Source organism: Ceratotherium simum, chromosome 19 (assembly GCF_057802395.1).
Source record: "Ceratotherium simum simum isolate JZ-2026a chromosome 19, ASM5780239v1, whole genome shotgun sequence".
Lineage (NCBI taxonomy): Eukaryota > Metazoa > Chordata > Mammalia > Perissodactyla > Rhinocerotidae > Ceratotherium > Ceratotherium simum.
The window spans coordinates 32,106,391-32,122,567 of record NC_141918.1 but is presented as its reverse complement, the minus strand read 5'-3'; the positions used below and the strand labels follow the sequence as shown (position 1 = coordinate 32,122,567).

At 37.8% G+C, this 16,177-nt stretch overlaps 1 protein-coding gene across 2 annotated transcripts in view; it reads right to left on the bottom strand.

The window, feature by feature from the left end:
• FIG4 (FIG4 phosphoinositide 5-phosphatase) overlaps positions 1–16,177 on the bottom strand; it is a 124,050-nt gene that overhangs the window by 54,284 nt on the left and 53,589 nt on the right. For both annotated transcript variants that reach the window (XR_015555249.1, XM_004422205.3), the window contains exons 16-18: positions 8,834–8,972; positions 2,264–2,322; positions 873–1,020 (exon numbers count right to left, since the gene is read on the bottom strand). Coding sequence is in view for 1 of the 2 variants with exons in the window: in XM_004422205.3 (XP_004422262.1) it covers positions 873–1,020; positions 2,264–2,322; positions 8,834–8,972 (346 nt within the window). In the remaining variant the exon portion in view is untranslated. The remainder of the gene's footprint in view (positions 1–872; positions 1,021–2,263; positions 2,323–8,833; positions 8,973–16,177) is intronic.

Here is a 16,177-nt window from a genome sequence, read left to right as displayed (position 1 = left end):
AGTGGCCCCTAAGATTAGTACCATAGAGCCTACGTGTGTAGTAGGCTATACCATCTAGGTTTGTGTAAGTACACTCTATGATGTTCACACATTGATGAAATTGCCTGAAGGCACATCTCTCAGAATGTGTCCCCGTCGTTAAGCGATGCGTGCCTGTAGGTTCAAAGGTGACAGACCAGGATGGAGACAGTCTGGAAACAATGTCAAGAGTTACGAAAGAAAGGATGAAGGATATATACCCTGAAAAAAATTAATATTGCCTCCTCAAATATCTGGAGTGCTGTCATATAGAAGAGGAACTAGCTTGTCGTGTGCCTAATAAAAATAGTAGTATAATGATAGCCACCATTTATTAGTTACTCACCTGTGTCAGGTTACTACATTAGGCACTTGGCATGTATGTGTACATATGTGTGTGTGTGGGGGGGTGTGTGTCACACACATTTCTATCTATATGAAATGAAGAGACTGAGACTCAGATAAGTTGGATAATTTTCTCAAGGTCACACAGGTAGGCAGTAGCTGGTCTAAGATTCACATCCTGGCCTTTCTAGTACCAAAGACTACTCTTGTTTCTTTTTTTATACTTTATGTAACTCTAAAAAATTGAGTTTATTCCAAATGACAAACTAGGACCAGTGAGAGGCAGATTTCAACTTATCAAAGAGCAGAAATTAATTGCAGTTGTCTAACAACAGAAGGGACTGCCTCCTGAAGTAGCGGGCTCCCAAATGCAGGAGGTATTCAGAGTCTGCACAACCACCTGCTAGCAGGCTTGCAGAATGGATTTCTAGTAAGGTAAGACATATCTACATAAACTAGAAAAACTATAGTTCCCAAATCCTTACAGTATCAGAGTACCCACAACATACCGTGCTGAACTTGTCATGGCCAAGCAAAAGGTATCATCAAAACTGCTCAGTTCGTAGGGTCGAAAGAATTCGTTGTGGATGTCAATCTCCTCTTCGTATTTGTGAAATTTCTTCACTATCAACTTCTTTAAGTTTGCAGCACAGATAACTAAGCGAGATACTGCCTGTTACTCTTAAGGTCTTTAGATTACATCTAGCAAACATTTCTGTAATATCCTGTGTTCACAGAGAGCGCACTGAACAAGGTTCCACTTACACACTTGGAAAAGAGCCGAGATATGTGCACAGAAAATACAATGCAAAGTTGAGTGTGACAAGCTCTAAGGAGGGCCTCTAGAAGTCCAGGTGGGAGTGGGGACTTATTTTAGAAATCAGATTACTCAGCTCTTTAAATTCCTTTTTACTCAAATAAATACCTTTTGCCTTCTAGATAAAAATTGTGCAGCTATTTCACTAATTTTTCTTTATACTTCAAATCCTGTTTATGGCCACTGTTAGTTAGACTGTTAAAGTCCTTTCCTTTCTCCCAGAAAAATCAAACATTCCTAACAATATGAGTTATGATTTTGCCCAGAATTTTAAGATCACAGATACTTCTTTAAAATTAGTTAATAATTTATTAATAACTAAAAATTATTTGCAATCTTCCTACTTCATGGCCTTCAACCCCCAAAGCTGGGATGGTTAGCCATTACTAGATGGAGTCCTCAACTGGAATGTTCCAGACTGGCAGTAGGTCTAACTTAGTACCCTTTCACAAATGGGAAAACGGGCTTGTTCCAGGTCAGAGAATCAGTAACAGAATCAAGACTAAGCTCTATTTAAAACGGGGCAATTATTTAAATTGGGAAACATCATTCTAAAGTATTGTACATTTGAGGGTATTCTTTAATATAAAAATTTTCCTGCCATTCTGACAAATTAATAAAATTTCATTTAAACTTTAATGAATAAAATGCACTTTTACATACACATCTGTACCTTTTTTCATTGTTTAGATATAGGAAAAGTTTTTATTTCTCCTTGTAAATGGGTCTTCACTTTCTCCACATTCCCCCCAAATATCAAGAAATATAATCGGTACTAATTTAAAATGATGAACTAATACATTATATCCACTAAATATTTGAGGGACACACCTCATAACTGTAAGATACAATACAAGTGTGTTGCCTACTTCGATAAAAGAAGTATGATACGATCCCTGCCCTTTAAAAAGTTGTCTCAGTTGTTACAATCTCCTATTTGTCATAACAGCAATATAATACTGAGTAGCCATTCATTTTTTCCTAATAAAATATTATACGCAAAGAATTTAATGCTTCAAGCTCATTTAGGAATAATCCAAAAATACGTTAGTATAAAAACTAAAAGAGAAATAGTGTACCTACCCTCATCATAAGGAAGTGGTAAATGTTTTATTACCTCTGGTGTCCACCAGTAAGTATAACTGTAAAATTAAAAAAAAAAAAATGATAAGATGGACCAAATGTAAACATTGGTTTTCTACAATTCATTGGATAAAAGGGGTTGTATGGTCTATAGAAAGATGCTGCCTCGTATTTCAAAGTTAATTTTTTTTTTTTTTAAAACATGTTTGTGAAGGTTTTGGCATAGTAGGTCTTCAACATGTTAATTTCTTTCCCAATCCCTTTCTTGTTTCAACTATGTCACAGATCTACAAAAATGCCATGAACACATCTGAGAGTCAAGATGCTCTGATGTTACTTCCTTTTAGCTAAAAAAGATTTGGGTATACTAAGCCAGCCTCTATGAGCTGCTGTTTACTTCTCCACAGAGACGGTGCCCACATTACTCTGCCACCCAGTGAGCCGTGGGCCCTTGACCCAAGTCCTACAAACCAGGATTCTCTTGTATGTAGTTATCTGAGAGTTAAATTACTTTTTCTACTCTGCTCTATGTGTATGGGTCTGTGTGTGTAGTTATTTAAAACAGTTAGGTAAAATCATTAAGTGAATGGATAGTCCTGAAGAACAAGCTCCCTTAGAAAACAGTGCAGGCTCTATTAATCTTTAACTGTAAATATTCACTGCTTGACTACAGAGGCCAGTCAGAGTAAGGGAGGGAATTTCAATCATCTGGATTCTTGCTAGAAAACTCATTTGCTTTGAGCAGAGAATCTCAAAGAATCCTAAACTGCCTTCTCTTTGAATACTGAATTTAACTTTAAATCAAATTCTGATGAAAGGGATATTTAGGGGGAAAATGCTATATTAAAGTTCATGTGAGCTAGGAAGGGGAATGATGTGAGATGGTATATCAAAATTTTTTTAAAACACAGATTTTCAAAAAGTTCAGAAAGAAGAGCCTATGGCCAAAAATGCTAAAATGAGAATTTTAAATAAATGAGAGGCTTTCTAAAAATACAATGCTGACATTACACTCTTGAATAATCCCAATTATGAAGAATGGGGAGTATCTAAATGAAATTGGCAACATAGAGAACTCTCCTAGAGATACCAAGCAGAATCCATAACCAAGGCTGATGAAAAAAAGGAACACAAAGCCTAATAAACTGAGGGGGGGCAGTGCCTATGACAACAGAAAAGCCTTCTAAAGTTCTGCTTGAGACCAGTGCTTATACTCTAGACCAATGCCTCTCAAAATTCAACACACACGAATCACTCGGGGATCTTGTTAAAAGGCAGATTCTGATTCAACAGGTGAGGCCTGAGTCTCTGTATTTATGACTAGTTCCCTGATGATACCAAAGGGGCTGCTCCTGAGACAGCTTTGTGTATAGCAAGGCTCTAGAGCACGAAAAGAATAGAAATGGAGGAAGTCTGCTGCTTGTGGAGAATTCATTCAGTCTTTCAACATTTATTAAGCACTTACTGTGTACCAGACACTGCTCTGTGTGTTAGAAATGCCATGTTAAAAATAATGACAGAGAAAGGAGAGCTACTTAATTCCAGTATTGCTTCTGTCTTCACCAGCCATGATAAGCTTCATGCTGGAAAGAGAAAAACACAAGGTAAGAAGGAACTGTACACAGCCCAAGAGATGGAAGGAAGCAGTGGAGCATCTCGAAAAGCATTCAAGAGTCTCGGTAGAGTTGAGATTAATAATCTTAAGGAATGTGAAGAATGGAACTTACACTGGAAATGGGCAAATGCAGTCTTGATGCTCAAAAGTGAGAAGCTGACAGATTCCAAAATCTATACATCGATGTCAGTCTCAGCAAGACAACAGGTAGCGAGTAACCTAAAAAGATGACTGGTGACTTCTATGAATCCACACATACTCATGAAAACAAGCCACACCAGGGTAATCTCAGTTTCTTTTCTGATAGGAGAATCAGACTGTCAGATAAAGGGAATGACAAAGACATGAGCTAATTGTTTAAGAGGGGTAGGGGGTGTGTGTGTGTGTGTATGTTTGTGCACGCGTGCACAACAATGGGTGTGAGTTCTATTTTGTGATGAACTAACCTTGGCAGAGGAGGAAAGCAGAGAAAGTATCAGCTGTTATATGAGGAATTTCCTAAAGAATGTTGCTCACAATTAGCTTACTTAGGAAAAAGAAGTAAACATTTTAAAGAACATGTTTTAACTCAGAATGTACCATATGGAGAAAAAGAAGTAAGAGAGAATCTTATATTAGTGATTTGAGACCAGGCCATAAATTTTTTTTGAATATTACTAAACTATATTTCCCTAAGCAAGATAAAGCAACTTAACAATACTTTTTTAAAAATCCAACTCCTCTGAGTGGGTCTCAGAAGCAAAGAAGCCCATAAGAAATATCTGCCCTGGGGAAGATGAGCTGAGATGGATGGAGGATGAGAGCATCTGAGAGGACTAAGCCTGGGACAGCGGCATCTTCATCACCTCCACCACCACGTGCATTTATTCAGAGGAAGAACATCTGCACCAGGAAAGAAACTTGCTTTGGGACCAGGAATCAGAGGACAGGAGATTGCAAATTGGTGCACACAATACCTAGTAAGTCAGCTTCTTTTCTCTTTTTCAGTCCCTAGTATTAAGAGTGCTCAATTCCATTGGCTCACAGAGGATGGTTAGGGAAATTAAAAAAGACTCTTTAATTCCCCTGGCTAACTGGGGAGCCCTCTGAAATAAGATACATGGACTTTAGCAAAGCAAATGATATTTGCGAACAAGATAGAGAAATGTAGGCAGAATGACAGTATAGTTAATTGACGACCGTATAGTAACCTATAGCTGTTTAAATGACTCCAACCAAAATCACAAGACAATGTTAGGTGGAAGGAGTCATCTGGTGGTATCGCACAGGGCTCTGCCGTTTACCAGATTCCGTTCAACGTTTTTCATCAAAAACTTGCCTTAGGATCAAGATGGCCAGCTGATTAAATGTGAAGAAGCTACAAAGCTAAGGTAATACTTAATAAAAAGGATACACATTTAAATATTTTTTGGAAGCAGGCAAAGCATATATGAGCATGACAAGAATGCTTGAATGAGCATGACAAGAATGGTACAGATAAGGCATGGTAGAAGGACATGTTGAAAAGACTTGAGAGTTCTAACAAATGGGAAGCTCAAAAAGTTAACATTATGATGGCATTGCTGAAAACAGCTGATGTAATCTTATACTATTTCATGATAAAAACAGAGTATCCAGGACAAGGGGAGTAATGGTCCCAAAATAACTGGCACAAATCAGACCAAACTCTATTATTGCACCCAGGTCTGGGTACCACAGTTTACAAAGGACATTGACATCAACTGGAATACAAACAGAGGACAGCATTCTGAACGCTCAAGAGACTTGAAACCACAGTGTATGAGGAACACCTGAAGAATGTGGGGCTATTTAACCTGGAGAAAAGATTTTGCGAATGTGTGAACTTGTCTTCAAATATTTAAAAGACTATCAAGGAAATTATGTTCTGAAGGTCTCAGTGGGTTGAACTAAGAAGAGTAGGTAAAGTTATAGAGATGAGGATCTCAGCGTGATACAAGGAAGAACTGTGTAAGTGAGCTGTCTGAAAACAACCGCCTTCTCAACCAGACACGTCCTGGTTGACGAACCAGGGCCAGTCAAGCACAGACCAGGCGACCTCTCCCTGGGAGACACCGAGCAAACTCACATATCAGACAGGGAGTGGAGCCAGGAAACCTCCCAACTCTGAGTCAATGAAATAATTAACGCTTAATATCTAAAAACACCTTGGTGACATTATAAACACTGATTCAATAAATGGCGTCTTGGATGATGTATGACATATTAAACTAATCCAGAACAAAGCTTCAATTAGTGGTTCTGAGCAGATGAATAATTGTGGGATTTTGAGTAACAGAAGTAGTTACCTCAAGAGGACCTGGTTTGGATTAACTCTAGGCAGAGCTAGGCTTGCTCTTATCATTCAATAAAAATATTATTTCATAATAAATCATTGGTAAACACAGTATAAAATACAGGATGGTCACCAAGTCTGGAAACACAAGCAAATACATAAGTGTTTATTGGTATTACATTATAATAAGTGATAAAATAATATTACCTAAGCTTCCAGATTTTATGGCCATTCTGTATGATTTTTATTAAATGTTACAACTAGGGAACATAATCGTCTTCAAGATTAATAACAATACTAACATCTATCGGACTTACAATGTGATAAGCATTTATATTATCTCATTTATATTTTCTGATTCTCAGAAAAACCTACAAGTTAGATACTATTATTATCTCTATTTTTACTGATGTGGAAACTGAGAATTAGACCAGTGATGTGACTTTTCCACGATCACACAGATATTAACTGGAGGCAGTCTCTCCAGACCCTGGCTGCTTCAGGACTATGTTCATTCTGTGTCAGATCCAGTACTAAGTACTGCCACACATTTTCTCATTTAATCCTTAGAAAGACCCTGTGAGGCGTGCATAGTCATCTCTATTTTATAGATGAGAAAATGAGATTTCCAGAGGTTAAGTAACAGGTTTAAGGTCACACAGTTGCAGAAATTCCAATGCAGCTCTACCCGACCCTGAAGTCCACGCTCTCGTCCTGGCTAAACCGTCTCTCGCTAAACCGTTCATCTCCTCTGAGAATCCTAATACTGATTTAACTGTCATCAAAATAACCAGCATAGGCGGGTGACACTAGAAAGTCCAAAACAAAATGCTGAAATTTATCTTACAGTATTTACGAGTACTATTTATGAGCAGTATCAACTGTTGATACCATAAACCAATTTTTGGAATTTTGATATTCTGGAGAAAAAAAACGAAAACAAGAGACCAAATCAACTGAGCGAGCCATATTATCTACTTTGATAAAACTTTATCTTCAGTGGCGGGCTTGTAGCTGATTCTTGCTGAATCATCTAACTAGCTGAATAATCTCAGTCAAGACACATTCTCTCTGTACCTCAGTTTCCTTTTTTTACAGAAAATGGGGATGTAACACCAGCTTCCTTTTATTCCCACAAATAAGCTCCAACACTGCTTGCCCTGGTTATGTAACTCAAGGTAAGCAAGTGGTCTAATTTATGCTTGTAATATTCTAGCTAATTTCTGCAGTACAAAATCGAGTTTCGGTTGTTCCCAAGTTGTGTCTTAGTAGCTTCAATCCTTTAAGGTAACATAAAATTTCAGAAAATCAACCACATTTACCCATAGTCAATTGCATCGCCAAAGCTAAATATAGGCATTTCTATTCATCTCTCACCAAATAAACATAATTAGTTCCAAATATTTTGTCAGCAAAAAATTCACATATGCAATCATTTATTAATATTAAATTTAACGTAAAAACCAGCAGTGCTCCATTTATAGGGAAAGTAAGCTTAAGCATTAAGTTGGTTATTCCAATAATATGGACTTTTAAGAACAAATTTGAGAAATATATAAACTCTGACTCTTCCCTAATGTTTTAAATATTGCTGAAGTAACACAGAATTTGGTAATAGCTGTAACATCAGCACTTGCTAATTCACCAGTTGTTTGTGGTCTGTTCACACAATTAACAGACTGGCAATGACCCCTGTAGTGTTTGGGAGGCAATGTTGCACAAAATAAGGGCTCTATCAAACTGATGCTGCGAAAGAAGAGCATTATGAGAGAACCTGACATTATAGGCTTTTGAGTAGAATGGACCAGGCTCCAACCTCGTATATGTGAAAACTTTTGCTCATGTGGAAAACTGATTATATCAGTACACGACTCCTCAATTAAAAACAAGGAAGAGTCTTCTCACGAAATCCTCTCTATGACTCTGTGAGGGGTGTCCCATCATTTACATTTTGCAGATGAGGAAAATGAGGCTTAGAGAGGTTAAATAACTAGCCCAAGGTCACACAACTGCAGAGATTCCACCTCAAGTCTACCTGACCCTGGGGCCCACACTACAAGGCGTCCTATTAAAACACCTCAGGTAAACAGTTCATTTCTTCTGAGACTACTAATACCAATTTAACTGTCCTCAAAATAACCTATACTGGCAAACGACTCTAGAAAGCCCAAATTGAGTGGTAGGGGTGACGGGAGTGGTATCTGCCACTAGAGTCACTGCTCTCATTTCCTGTCTTTACCAGTGTCACTGAGAGTTGGTTGTGCTTCCTGAAGGAAAGAACATCGGGATTCCAAAGTGATGCTGCTTAGACACCACACGTGAAAAATCAAAGATTGGCTCCTTAAAGGTTAGAGTTTTTTTGAGTTCCATGTTTGTAGGAAGGCACTCAAAAATGATGTTGATAGTTTGCGTTAGTGGAGCTACAACTTACATTCAATGATGAAGTTCTGAAACTTTATATCTTATGGAAAATGCAAAACACCACTTGTTAATGACAATTTCCCAAACCTACTATCAGGACATCAACAATCCTAAATTCCTCATCGCAAACTCAGTAAGACTGATGACTTTAGCCTATGTGATTATTTCTTAAAAAGAAAAGTATCTGATATTCAAAGTAATATCAAATTGAGTTTACACAGTAGACTAGGAAGAAAAATACCTTCTTCTTGTTGGTAAAAGTCTCATGGTATTTTTATGATGCAAATAAAAATCTGTTGGGAGTTCCCAGAGATGAGGTTTCCCTTCAGTGGGGTGGAAAACTCCCAGGAAGAGATTGATGGAATCTTGTCTATCAGCATCTAAAAAGCAAAAATATGTCTTTCAGAAAATCCATTACCGACATATACAACTTAGGAGAATGTTTTCTCAGGAGGATAAGGGTACAACTGTGATTTCATAGAACAAACCTCTGCAAATAATAGTATTTATGCTTCAAAAGTCATACACATACACAAAATCTAAATCAGTCACCAAGATTTTGAGCAGAATTAAAATCTTCCTTCAAAATGCTTTCTTTTCGCTCCATACCTTTCATGATATAGAGGATAGCAAACATAAACTGCTTCTTAAATTTTGAGAGACTCTCAAAAATCTTTAAGAACTGCCATAATAACATAGTGATTTTATTTTTAGAATAAAAACATATTCTCACCATTTGTTAGTTTACCTGAGACAAATACATCCTTGCTTTATTGGAAAGACAAGCAGAAACATCATAGACCTAATTCTTACCCATATTCTGTTGCACAACCTTGAACAAGTTGGTTTGCATAGTTTCCACTTTTAATCCTTGAAAAGATATCCTTCATTTCTTTAGCACAGACGACGTTTACAGCATTTTCTGTCCCCCTCAGCTGTGGGCCTAGACCATTCGCTTTGTGTTTCATAATGAAGGCAGAGTGAGCACACAGATAATAGCTTCATTCTGACCATTCAACCACTCCAAAATTACTATCTATATATTGTATTTTCTCTTCCTTTTCTAATTATATTTTGGTAAGAATGATGATAAGCCCTGAAGTGGTCTCATGAACCACCCTTTCCATTCATTCTGCACTGTTTCCTCCCTAGCATCCTTCATTTTTTTCCCTCATTTCCTTCTTTCCATTCTTGTCTCAGAGCCCTATATATTCAAGTTTGGGGCAGACATCCACAATATAAATAATAAGCTCTTTCTGAAAATGAGAAATGAGCATGGAACTAAAAAGATAGCACAGTAGAAATGACTCCTTTTGAAACAAGGTAACGTTATCATAAAATCAATTTTCTTTCAACAGCTATAGTGAACACAGATATATCTGAAATTAGCCACACTGTTCTCATTGGGATATTTGGTCATTTTGGCAACAGCAATAAATGAAATATGGTACATCAGACATGTATTCTAGTTTTTAGTATTTTGACAGGAAGCATTCCATTCAAACAGTACTTACCTTTCAGGCTAAGAGTAATACAGAAAAGGGATGTGTTTACGTGCTGAATATACTTGGGGCCTTTTTCGCCATTTGTTGAGAGAAAACGTCAAGTATTAAATGAGGCAAATGTTACCGCCCCAATTTGCACCCTCTTTGCACAATACAAAAGTTAACATACTGCTTTTACAATAATTACATTCTTTATGCTTCTCGAATAGCCTTAATGGTACTTATTAATTCATACTATGTAGTACCTCAAAATATCTTAATACTCTCTGGAGAAGCTTTTTTTAAGGAGTTTCTTTCATCCTTTAAACCTAATAGTAGCTTCCTTTAATTTTTAGCAAGTATAAAATGTGAGATGTGAGAAACATAACCAAATCAAGGATATTCCTTCAAAGGATCATAATGAAGTATTCTTGAATATATTGCTATTATTATAACTTAAAATATATCTATGGTGTTTATAGTTGCCTACCAAGCTTGGACTATAAGGCCAACCCCAATGAGCCTGAGGATCTTTTCCTGCTACTTCTGACTGCAAATAAGGCAATCACCCTCAGGAAGATAGCAGTACTTTGGATATGGACAAGAACTTAACAGAGAACAGGTTCTCTGTAGTTGTGAATAACAAGAGGGCAAAATGATTACCTACTTTTGTACTCAATCACATTTTAAAGGAAAAAAGAATATGCACCATTCAAACTCCATCCAAACAGTTAAACACTAACCAGTTTTATTATGCACTATATTTAAATAGATCAGGCTTAAATATAATGATTCTCTTTAATTAGCCAAAAAAATTTCTTTTGAAACTAGAATACTTGTTATTCTAATACTAAATTAAGTTTGTGATAAAGTGGCCTCTAAAAGCAACAATGGAAAGGAAAATTATTCAATAAATAGTACAGTTTAACTACTAGGAGGAAGGGGACAGTGAAATTAGATCCCTACCTCACACTATACACTGAAATAAATGCCAATTAAATGTAAGAAAAACAAAGATCATCACCCTGAGAGAAAAAGAGAAACATGTAATTTTCAAAAGAAACAGAAATAGACAATGAACATACAAAAATTCAAATTTACTAGTTGTCAAACAAAGGCAAATTGAAGCAATATACCATTTTCTACCTATTAAACTGGCAAATACTTTTCAAAATGGGCTCTCGTATACTCTGCTGAGGGAGCATTGACTGCCATATCCTTTCTGTAAGGTAATTTGGCTATATATATATTTTAAAAGGCCCTGAAAATAACTATACTCTCTGATCTAATAAATATGCTTTTGGAATTTTCATAAGAAAAGATCAAAGATATGCACAGTATATGTTCAAAGATGTTTGTTTAAAAGAAACCTAAATGCACAATAACAACACATAACAATTACAGTGCTTCTAAAGGACAGACTGCCACAAGGCTACTAAAAATCATGTTGTAGAAGAATATTTAAGGTCATAAAGATTACTCACATTATCTAAAAGGGCAAAAGCAGAATATAAATTACGTGTATAGTAAAACTAGACGAATCATGTTCTCTTAAATATGAACAAGTAGCTATCTTTGGAAGGTAAGGATTATACGATTTATGTGTGAGTTATTCCATACTTGCTATAATTAACATATATTACTTTCATAATTGAAAAAAAACCACCATTCATTCATTCATCCAAGAACCTGTTATGTCCCACACTAAGGATAGAGTACAGGTTTCCCCTGCTACCTGAAAGTACAGTGTTCCTATAAAACCTTTCATAAGCCAAAATGGTATAAAGCCAAAAAGCAATTACCATTAATTTATACGGGAAAAATTTTTGAGCATTCCCAGACCCCAAAAAACAACCCACCAAGATAAATCAAGATACAGCACGGATGCTCAGAGACTCAGTTCAAAGCTCTGGTAGCTTGATGCGGAGATGCTTAGTTCCTAGGGGAGGAACTAGGAACTCTCCTGCTTGGGGTGTGCACTGCCTCCAGAAGGGCTCACTGCAAAACAAACGCTGAATGCTATTTTCGCTTTTCCTCTTTTTTTTGGAAAAGTGAAAATCCTCTGTGGATTTCTTTCGGTTAGCGAAAACAGGTACTAATGTAGGCCCTTTGTAAAAGCAAAGTTGTATAAAGGGAACTTTCGGAGAGCGGGGGAAACCTGTCATATTCAAGACTGACTCTGGCTTAAGTGCAATGGGAAGCCCGGGAAGGGTTTTTAAAGAGGGGAGTGATGTGATCTCATTTAAGTTTTGAAAAGATCACTCTGGTTGCTGTGAAGAGCAAGAGCAGAAGCGGGGAGGAAAAGAGAGGACTCAGGAGCCACTGCGTCGCTCAGGTGAGAGGTACCAGTTTGTTTGCATTATCGTGGTAGCAGTGAGGATGAACACAGCAGAAGGACTGGGGATGTATTCTGGAAGTAGAGCCAACAAGATGTGCTGACAGATGGGACTGAGAGGGATAAGGAAAATAGAGGAATCAAGGGTGATTCCTAGGTTTCTGAACTGAGCAATGAAGTGCTGAGGTGGAAAAAAGAGGGGGAGCAACAGGTCTGAGAGGGAGTCAAGAGTTTCTGTCTCAGAAATGACTAGTTTGAGATTCTTATTAGATATCTGTGGGAGGGAGAAATTTGGCCCCCATGACCTTTCCTCCCTAGTGTTGTATCCATGAATATTTTATATTACATGGCAAAAGGGACTTTGTAGATGTAATTGAGGTTGCTAACCACTGACTTCAAGATAGGGAAATTATCCTCCATTACCTGGGTGGGCCTGCTGTAATCACATGAATCCTTTAAAGGCAGAAGAGGAAAGTAGCAGAGAAGGCAGAAAGGGAAGGCAGAGAGATTTGAAGCACAAGAATTGTTACCTTTGAAGATGGAGTGGGCCACAAGGCAGGGAATGCAAGCAGCCTCTAGGGGCTAAGAACGACCTTCAGCCAACAGCCAGCAAGGACACAGGGACATCAGTCCTATAACTGCATGGGATTCTGCCAACAACCTGAATGATCCTGGAAGCTTCCAGACAAGAGCCCAAGTCGGCCAACATTCTAACTTCATTTTGATTTCATTTGACTTCATTGCCTTCATTTTAACTTCAGCCTTGTGAGATTCTAAGCAGAGAACATAGCTAAGTAATGTGGTGCCCAGATTTCCAAGCAAAAGAAATTGTGAGATAATAAATGGGTGTTGTTTTAAGCCACTAAGTTTGCGGTAATTTGTTACAGCACCTATAGAAAACTAACATAATACTCAAGAGGAGATGCTAAGCAGGCATTTGGATAAATGAGCCTTGAGTGGTGAAGTCAAGGTTAGAGATACAGATTTGAGAGTCAAATGCATGGTACTTAAAAGCTGGATGAGATACCCCTAAGGCAAAAGTGTAGAAAGAGAAGAGGAGGGTTTAGAAATAGGGCAGGAGAAGTCAACAGGGAGACAGTGAGATATCATGGAGGTGAGTTTCAAGAGAGAAGGAGTGGTCAACTGTGATAAAAGCTGTTGGAAGGCTGAGTAAGGAAAGGGACCACTGGTTTTGGCAATGTGGAGACTGTTGGTGATTTCGACAAGCACAGTTTTAGTGGCATGATAGGGCAGATGCCCAGTGAAGCAGGTGGAGAGAACACAATACAAGAGAGGAAACAGGCCCGCAGATAACTCTCTCAGGAGGTTTTGCTTAGGAGAACAGAGAAATAGGACTGTAGCTGGAGGGGGATGTGGGATTAAGGATAGAAAGAAACGTCAAATGGAAAACACCAAGGTGTGCTTTTATGCTAATGGAAATGAGGCAGTAGAAAGGGAGAAAATGATGATGTACAGCAATGAGCGTATAATTATAGGGGAAAGCAAGAAGGGGTGGGATTCAGAGCACAGTGGAGGGGTTGGCCCAAGATGGGCAGGAGCGCGCCAACCACTGTAATATAATACAAGGTAGAAACTATGGGTGCAGATAAGGAAAAGCTCTGCATTTGGTGGTAGAAGAAGGAGTTCACCCCCAATGACTTATTTTCTCAATGAAGTGAAGCAGGGGCATGAGCTGACATTGGGCTGTTGCAGGTTTAAGGAGAGAGGACGAAGTATGAGATGGTCATTTTGGAAAGTGGGAGGATGAACATACAGGGAAATGTAGTAGGACTGTCAGGCTGCGTTGAGTGTCCTCTGGAGAACTGCAGTCAGTTTAAACTGAGAGCAATAAGTTGGAACTTTTTCTCTTGCCATGTTTAACTGCTTTAGTTGCAGGAGAGGTGGATAGCTGGGTTTTAACCAGAGTTATTAATGTGATTTAAAATGTTATTAAAAGAAAACATTTTTCCAATTGTATTCTTTATCCTATAGCCAAGTACAGCTTATTCACTCTAAACCTGCTGTTAGGATGCTAGATTTTAGAAGGATGTTGGATGTTAGAAGGATGACCTTAGAAGGCTTGAGAAACTAAAAGTGCTCAGCAGGCTCCCTTGCATGTCCCTTTTTCGGTGGTGAGCAGAAGGGAAAAGTAAGGGTTCCATTACCTCATAGCATTATCATATGCTGGGTGATGCCATCTCTACCCTATTTTCTGTAATCATTGCTTTTTGTGCATGGTGAGCTTGGAAGTCTTTACACTGTGAGCTTTTTTTTTTTAAAAAATGCATGCATACAGGCTCACTACATTTAAATTACACATGTGTATGTATGCATGCATGTATGTATGTATACAGCAGCAGATCTATTAATTGCTGTAGGTATTCTATCTTTTTTTTTCTTATAATAGGATTTAAATTCAACAAGCTTCAGAAAGAAAATTCAGGCTTACCAAAATGTAAATGTAAGAAAAAAAAAATTAGAAAGAGCTTAACAAGGTCCTTAAGGGAATTATAATTATAAAGTTCATTCTAACATCCAAAGGGAGTATGTAGGTACCTATTCTTGCCTTGTTGGCATCCTCCAATTGCCTATATAATGTTAGAATGTTATATAATGTTAGAAACCAAAAGACACTTCTTAGAGACAAACCCCAGAGCATGCTAATATGTGAAGAAGCCTCAAGAACAGTTTTAAAATAAGCCTGAAAGGGGGTCAGGTGGGTTGCCCATATAGCATCAATCTGTCTATAGGAACCAAGGATAAAATTCCTAACAACCTAATTTCAAGTATCTTCCTGCCCACTCCAGAGGAATAACATGAGGAGATTAATTAAGTTTTACAAAGTTATCTTGAGTGCTTTAAAGAAAATGGTTCTATAAATATATTATCATTATATAACATCCATTATAATTTAAAAATAAGTTGTACACCCCAATGACACCATGCTTCTCAAAATAAAGAAGTCTGTTTTAGCCACATTATTCATAAAATAATTCCTTTCATAGTAGTTCCTCTTTCAGTTGTGCATAATTTTGCTCTACCTTTCCATTATGTGCACGTTACTTATTCATGACCATCTTCTATCTTTTAATAGTTCACCTCCCTCTTAATCATGTACAGCTACACATTCATTCTCTCTGTCCTCTAGTCTTATTGAAAAACACATTACGTGGTCCTTAAGTGTCAATAATGACTCCCATTACAGGGACAGCGATGACAGGAGAAGGGCAAAAGAGTGGATGATGCTTTCCATCAGGACAGTTTTAAACCTTTTTCATGGTAACACACACCCCGAGGGATCTGTTCTTGTTGGCATGGCACACAACTTACACAACTGTTATAAGTTGAATTGTGTCCCCCAAAAACATAACGTTGAAGTCTTAAGCCCCAATACCTGGGAATATAACCTTATTTGGAAATCAAGTCTTTGCAGATATAATAAGGTTAAGATGCAGTCACACTGGAGTAGGGCGGGCCCTTAATCCAATAAAACTGGTGTGTTTATAAGAGAGAGACACACAGGGAGGAGAACACCATGAAGATGTGACGCGAGGGGAGAATGTCACGTGACACCAGAGGCAGAAATTAAAGTACTGCAGTTGCAGGCCAAGGATCACCAAAAAACCATCAGAAGCTAAGAGGCAAGTAAGGATCCCCCCCTGGAGCCTTCAGAGGGCGCACCACCCTGCTGACACCTTGATTCCTGACTTCTAGCTTCCAGAACTGTGAAACAATACATTTCTGTTGTATTAAGCCACTCAGCTTG